The sequence below is a fragment of the Gekko japonicus genome, unplaced genomic scaffold, assembly GCF_001447785.1.
Source record: "Gekko japonicus isolate JY-2015 unplaced genomic scaffold, Gekko_japonicus_V1.1 scaffold1196, whole genome shotgun sequence".
Lineage (NCBI taxonomy): Eukaryota > Metazoa > Chordata > Lepidosauria > Squamata > Gekkonidae > Gekko > Gekko japonicus.
Genome location: NW_015174308.1, coordinates 87,328 through 94,835, shown reverse-complemented (window position 1 = coordinate 94,835; position 7,508 = coordinate 87,328). Strand labels below are relative to the sequence as shown.

General features: G+C 56.5%; 1 protein-coding gene across 1 annotated transcript; it reads right to left on the bottom strand.

The window, feature by feature from the left end:
- Positions 1–773: 773 nt before the first annotated feature.
- On the bottom strand, positions 774–2,111 carry HTR1A (5-hydroxytryptamine (serotonin) receptor 1A, G protein-coupled). The gene is made up of 2 exons (XM_015424129.1): positions 1,347–2,111; positions 774–1,292 (listed from the first exon to the last, which is right to left on the bottom strand). The coding sequence occupies exons 1-2, from the start codon at positions 2,109–2,111 to the stop codon at positions 774–776; spliced, it is 1,284 nt and encodes a 427-aa protein (XP_015279615.1).
- Positions 2,112–7,508: the final 5,397 nt, after the last annotated feature.

Genomic DNA, 7,508 nt, shown 5'->3' with positions numbered 1-7,508 from the left:
AGTTGGAATTCCCTTTGCATAAGTGACCTCCCCCCGCCTCCACCCCCCACACTCTTCCTTTCCGTCCCTTTCCTCCACTTGGTTGCTTCGCTCCCTTTCAGAGTTCAGGCTTACTCAGCCTTTTTTTAAAAAGCAAACTTTACGTCTTCTTTCCTTAAATTAATCTCCGAGGGGGAGGGGAATAGACAAGAGGGCATCTCGATGCACAGGGTGGTTTATTGTGGTTCAAACGCCCCCCGTTTTCAGGTCTGCTGCCACCCTTCTCCCCCCAGTCCCCATCCTAAGTCTCCCGAGGAAACAGGGCGGGTCGGGGTTTTGCGCCCAGCCGGAGTAGGGAGCAAACTCTGAGAAGGAGGCGAGGCGGCCAGCAGCACCAATCCCCCAGCGGGGCAGTCTCAGGCTTCCGAGAGGCGTCCTACCTTCCTGGGCCGGCTGCTCGCAGTTCGGGAAGAAAGGGACAGTGCGTGGCCGGCTGGACAAGGACCGTCCCCCACTGCCGGCCAGGCCAAGAGAAGGACTGGCCGGATCTGTGTCTGGGGGGACCAGCGCAGGGCGAAGAGCCACGTCCGTCCGTCCGCCCGGCGCATCGGTGCTGCCCGCTCAAGGGGGGGGGGGGGAGGTATCCCCGCCTCGCGGCCTTCCAAGTCTCAGGGCGGCTCGGAAAGGGGGCTGGCGGTCCGCCAAGCATCGGTGGGAGCACAAGACGGGGGCAAAGTTCAACTCCCCTCCTCCCCCCTCCCCTCCCCTGCCCTCCCGAGGCTCTCCTGGCCCCGTCACTGCCTGCAAAACTTGCACTTGACGATCTTCTTGAAAGCACTTTGGAAATCTTTGTTGAAGTAGGCGTAGATGACCGGGTTGAGGAGGGAGTTGGAGTAGCCCAGCCAGTTGATGAGGGCGCCCAGCTCCTCGGGCATGTAGCAGCCGGGGCAGAGGGGCAGGACCAGCGCCACGATGAAGAAGGGCAGCCAGCAGAGGATGAAGGTGCCCATGATGATGCCCAGCGTCTTGACCGTCTTCCTCTCCCGCGCCAGGGCCATCTTCCGCTTGGCCTCGGCCGTCTTGGGCTCGTTCTTCCGCTCGGCGGCCGGCGTGGCGGCGGCGGGGGCGGCGTGGTGGTTGGGCAGGGGCAGGTGGCCCTTGCTGGAGTTGGACGGGCTCACCTCGAGGATCTCCAAGGCGGGCGGCGCCACCGGGCCGCCGTCTTCGGCCGGGCGGACGGCGGCCCCGTTGACGCAGGCGCTGCCCCCGGCCTGGGGCTCCACGGCGGCGCCCTTCCAGCTCTTGGCCTGCGGCTGCTGGTGCTGGTGGGGGTGGTGGTGGTGATGGTGGTGGTGCTGGCGGAGGGCGCCGTTGCTCCTCCGCGCCTGGGGCTCGCTGGGCGGCGAGGCGGAGAGGCAGGTGTCGGCCTCGCTCGGGGGCGGGGGCGGCGGGGGCTGCTTCTTGTCGGCCTTGCGGACGGTCTTGCGGATGCGGAAGCGGGCCGCCTTGAAGATGCGCCCGTAGAGGACCAACATGAGGAGGAGCGGGATGTAGAAGGCGCCGAAGGTGGAGTAGATGGTGTAGCCGGGGTCCTTGCTGATGGTGCAGGCGTTGGGGTCGGAGCGGTCCTCGGGGGTCCGCCAGCCCAGCATAGGCGGGATGGAGACGAGGAAGCCGACCAGCCAGGTGAGGCTGATGAGGGCGGCGGCCCGGCGGGGCGTCCGCTTGTTGACGTAGTCGATGGGGTCGGTGATGGCCCAGTAGCGGTCGAGGGCGATGGCGCAGAGGTGCAGGATGGACGAGGTGCAGCAGAGCACGTCGAGGGAGATGAAGATGTCGCAGGTCACCTGGCCCAGCGTCCACTTGCCCAGCACCTGGTAGAGGGCGGCCATGGGCAGCACCAGCACCGACACCATCAGGTCGGTGACGGCCAGCGAGCCGATCAGGTAGTTGGCCACCGTCTGCAGGGAGCGCTCCAGGGCGATGGCCGCGATCACGCACGCGTTGCCCAGCACGGCGAAGAGGATCAGCGCCCCCAGCACCACCGACGTGCCCAGCTGGTAGCCCAGGCTGGCCGGCGCCGGCTGGCTGGCGTTGCCGGCCGCCTCCGTCGTGCCGTTGGCGAGCTCCATGCCTGGCTGGCTCCCGGTGGCGAGAAGCCGGCGAGAAGGCGGCGGCGCCTTCTTCACTCGGGCGGCGGCGGCGGCGGCAGTGGCGGGCAGCGCTTCCTCCGGGTCACCATGGCCCCCCGACGGTCGAGGCGGGCGGCGGCGGCTGGAGTCAGCGCGCTAAGGCGAGGGGGCCGAGGGACTGGTGCCCGGTGCCGCTGGCCAACGCCAGCCCCCGTCCCGGCGCGCCGGCTGCATCCCCTCCCGGGCTGGGCATCCCGGGGAGCAGCGCCCAGCGCCTCCTCTCACTTGGCCGCCCTCCCTCGCCCTCCACCGCGGCGCAGCTCCAAGTCCGGTGCCCTGGCGGTGGCCACTTGCCTGCCGTCTCTTGCCCGCGCCGTCGCTCGCTCGGAGCCTCCCCCCGCCACTCACTTGCGGGATCGGGGCTGCTCGCAGCCTCCCGTCCTCTCGGGCTCCCTTCGGTGGCTCCCTGCCTGCTGCGCCCTCTTGGCTCCCCTCGCTCCTCGCTCGCAGCCTCCCGGTCCCTTCTGGCTTCCCTTCGCCTCTCGGTCCTTCCTTGGCCGCCCCCTCCCCGCGCGCTTCTGCTCCCCTTTTCTAGCACTTGCTGCTGCTGCCGTCTCTTTCTGTGGCTGCTCCCCCCTTTTGTAGCACTCACTGGCTCGCGCTCGCTCGCTCTCTGCCCTCCCTTTCCCCTGCTCTACTTCCCTCTCTCCTGTCACTCACTTGGCTCCTCTTTCAGCCTTTGGGTTCCCCTCCTTCCCTCCCCCCCCCCTTATTCGTAGTCTCACTGCTCTGCCGCTGAGTCCCGTGGCTCCCTCTTGCCCGCAGCGTTTTGTGCCTCCACCTTTCCCCTCCTCCCTAGTTTATTCCCTCTCCCTCAGCCCCTCCTTTTCCCCTCGCCCGCCCCCCCCCCAACCTGCGCGGGGTTTCTCGTCGCTTTGAGTTATAGTCTGGCGGTGGTCTCTTTCGTGGATGGCATCTCTCTGGCCCGTTCACAACTCAATAGCAGCCGTGTGGGGAGGGGCAGCCCTTACCAACCTCTCCCCCACCCCTCCATTCTTTAGTGAGAAACTAGAGCAGCCAGGTAGGGGGGAGGTTGCTGTCTGCACGCCTCCGCCCCCATTCTTCAACCGGCGTCCGGGCAATCAGGGGAATCGCTAGGAAGAGGGAAAGTTAAGTTTTAGTGAGCTGGCACTAACTGTCCCCCCCTCCTCCCGCCGCCGCCTGCCTCTGGTCGCGTCTCCCACCTGCCCTGTTGGTACCACTAACTCAGCCAGGAGCGCCACAGCCGGGAAGGAGAGTGAGCCGGAGACCAGGGGAGAGGGATTGGGGAGGAAGAAGAAAGGAGGCAACCAGAACTGAGTTGGGGTTCTCTTCCCTGCGCGCTCCTAGCCCGGATGAAGTCGCCGCGCTAAGCGAGCGGGAAACGAGTCGAGCGGCTGGCGAGTGACGGAGAGGATCGCCCCTTCTTCGGCTGCCTGGAGGTCTCTAGCGAGCAGGGCGCTGAGCAAGAAGTGGGCGCCGCTACTCTCCCCGCCTCGCTCGCCAGCGGCGACAAGGCTGCTTCCCTTCGCTCGCCGCCAAGCCCCCGAAATTCAGGACCTTGGACAGCGCTAAGCTTCAAGGGCATTTGTCGCCACCTGCAGGTACGCCGCTTCGAGCTACATCTGACATTCCTGCGGGGAGGACTTGTGAACAATCCGCGGCCGCGTTTCCCTTCCCTAAGCTCGCCTCAGACACCCGGACGGTAGGGAGATAGTGATTACGGTTCTACCCACGGGCAGTTTCCTATGCAAACCTCCGGGTCTTAAACGGCCGTGCTGCTGTTTCGATTTCCTTCTTTGAAAACTCCATTAATTTCGCTATTGCCTCCCCCTTTTAGGATTAAATGCATGGGGGGGGGGGGAGAGAGATAAAATCCGCTCAGATGCTCAGTGGTTTCATTCACTTTCTCCTGACCCTGTTCTGGGTCAGCATTTCTTGCTACCTTTCCACAGACAGATCAACCAAACTTTAACCAAATGGAAGAGCAGAGGGATTTTTGGACTTGGGTGCTTGGCTGGAGGTTGGAATTGGTCACTTCATGTACTCTAAGCGAAAACTGCTGTTCACTACTGAGATGAATAGCAAGATGACTCCAACTGTTTGCCAGAGCAAAGAACAGGGCACCTTAAAATCTGAAAGGAGAGGGGCCACCTCCTCCACTCCGAAACCCTGGGCAGAAAGAATGAGCTGGATGTGATGACTGAGCAGTGAGGGGACAAGTACTCTGCATATGCTCAGTGGTACTTCATTCCTTGCTGCTAGGAGGCTGAGCCTTAGGGATCATCAGCTGACTTCAAATCTGTGCATATGGGAGTTATCAGGCCTTTTCTTTGATTGTAACAAGTAATGATTTTCGGTTCGCTAAAATGAGCAAGCAGATGCTCCAAGAGAAGCATCCGTTATAAATCAGCTACTAGGGTTATTTATGTCTTCACTTACAATAGCAATGCACTGTCTACTTTATTGTACTTTTGTCAAATATATAAGACTGTGGCTCATCATTTTTCTAACCTTTTCCATTATGGTAAAGGTTAGTTCTACCATAGCTTTCTTTTAACAGAACACAACGATCGGTAAAAGAACTGGGTGGGGGAGAGCAAGACAGGTCATTGCAGCTTGGTGTCCTTGAAGTGTCTTTAAATGGATTTGTTTACAAAGCATCCCCTCAAATCTTTGCAAAGTGCTACAGGCAGTTATTTAGGAGAGGCCCATCTATAGTGATTCACATCAATTTCGACAAGTAGACACCAGAAATAGGTTGCTGAGAGGTTACCTCAGTATTTTTGAATCTGCCATCTGAGTTCTGTCCTTTCACAAAAACAGCAACAACTCCGAGCCTACGTGCTCACACTCAAAAGAAACTTGAATTGCAGGAAATTACTATGCAACCAACTACTGAAATTACTGATCTCCAGACGATAAAGAACGCTACAGCTTCACTGGTTGGAAAGACGCAAAAAGAATGTAACAGGGTGAAATGAGAACAGTATCTCCAGGAAAAAATCTGAAATGAGCATCAGATTGGCACATCTTAAATAAACATGTTGCTAGACAGCAAACACTTCTGAAGAGTTCAGAAGGTTTACTTCTGATGACAAATTTAGCTAACTAATGTATTTTGCTGGCAAGAATGTAACTTGCATTTGTGGATGAAGCTGAAAATCCTGGGGAAAAATAAATTTGCTACATTGGTGGGATTCTAAGCATCCTTTCTTAATGGGCTTTTAAGGAAGGGGGGATCTTACTGCTCACTTTGCCCCCATGTGATACATATTCTGCCATGCTTAGAAGAAAAATTGGAAGTTTCCCTTTGCAAACGTAGTGTACAAATTTTCTTGATGGGTCAGACTAAAGTTCTAGCCAATCTTTGATTCTATTCTGAACCCCAGAAATGGTGAGCCAGATGATCTTTGAAACCTTGTGAACAGAATGAAGAGAAGAAGAAGAAGAGATTGGATTTATACCCCGCCCTTCACTACCCAAAGGTGTCTCAGAGCGGCTTACAAACTCCTTTCCCTTCTCCTCCCCACAGCAGACACCCTGTGAGGTAGGTGAGGCTGAGAGAGCTCTGACAGAAACTGCTCCTTTTCAAGAACAGCTGTTATCAGAGCTACAGCTTGCCCAAGGTCATCCAGCCAGGTGCAAAGTGGAGGAGTGGGGAATCAAACCCGGTTCTCCCAGATTAGAGTCCGCACACTTAACCACTACACCAAACTGGCTGTGATTGAAGTAACCCAGGCCAGTTCACCATTTATCACCTCCACTTGTTTACACCTAGGTGTTACACCTTGTGGCAGAATCTGCCTGCTCTGGCTTGTAGACCCCATTCCTGCCTTGCCCTCCTCGGGGTTCCCAACTCCCTGGAGGGGCCTTTCCTCTTACTCTCCAGTAGCCATAATCACCATCTGATCAATATAGGGATTTCCTACTGAAGGTATTGGGACCCTCAGCTCCCCTTCCAAGCTCAGAAGCCTTGCCTCAGTATCTCCCACTAGCCCAGCAGCTGGCCACCATGTGTGCCCCTGGGGGAATAGCCAGTTGCCAACAGCTCACCTTCCCCTCTCCTGGGGCTCCCCTTTGAAACAGCATGTCCAAATCAGTGGGGTTTGTGTGGTACAGAGAACCACTTCCAGAATCAAAAGTTTAAAATATTTATTAAAAATAAAATGTTTACAAGCATATCTTTAGCACCATGCGAAACTGAAGCAAGGAAGAACAAAATAAATTGGTAAAATGGAAATCCTCTGTCCCTCTCTAAAACATGCACTGGAGAAGGAAGTGGCAACCCACTCCAGTATCTTTGCCAAGAAAACCCCATGGACAGTAACAAAACATGCTCTAACTATATGTTAAAATTAGGACAGGCTCTTTATCTTAGGTGTCCTAGTTCTCTAAAGATCTTCCATTACCTTGAGGGTTAGTCCAGTTTTCTAGGCCAGCCGCATGGTCCAAAAATGGCTGCCTGCTCCCAACCTCAGATAAGAGGTCTGTTCAGCTCAGCATCCCAAGGAGCAGAGAGATCACCTTCCCCTTGCAAGGTGGTTTTAATGAATCTGTGTCTCCTCCCACTTGACTCCAGTCTGCTCAGGTCAAGGCTTCTTTTCCTGTTGTCTCCAAAGAGTTACTTCCTCAAGCCCATCTAGAATTTGACACCCCCAACTCTCTATTCCCTGCCAGAAGAAAGGGGGGGGGGTGACTGGCCATTCCTTTGTCTATAATCAATTAGCATCTGTGTGAAGGTGAGCTGACGTGCCAGCAAACAGACTTCCTCCTCTGACTAGAGAGAGAAAAACTGGTAAACCACACAGGGAAGCCCTGCTCATTGCCATCCTCGCAGGAGACTAGGCATTTCTCCATGCACCTACTTACACCTAGGTGTTAGGGCTGCTCTCCCAGCCAGAGACACATGAATACACAAAGCTGCCTTATACTGAATCAGATCATCAGTCCGCCAAAGTCAGTAGTCTACTGAGACTGGCAGTGGCTCTCCAAGGTTTCAGTATTTCCTGCCGGGTGATCCTTACTGGAGAAGATGCTGGGGATTGAAGATGCTCTGCGACTGAGCCACTTTTCAGTTTTGTCAGACCTTCTTCCAGTTTATTAAGCTCCTGTCCTTGACGCTGCACACTTTCTGCTGGGTTAAGCTAGGGGGAGCCAGTCTGTCTGGGTCTGGAAGGGAAGATTCCTTCTGGCTTTCTTGTTGACTAGGAATGTTACCTTCCAAGTCTCCACAATGGTGGGTACTCTCTAGCTTGGAGAGCTGCAAAAAAAAATTTAAAACCTCCAAGCCTGACTGCCCGCTGCTCCTTCCCGCCACCCAACCAGCCACTCTCCCCACCCCTTCCAGCCGGGGCA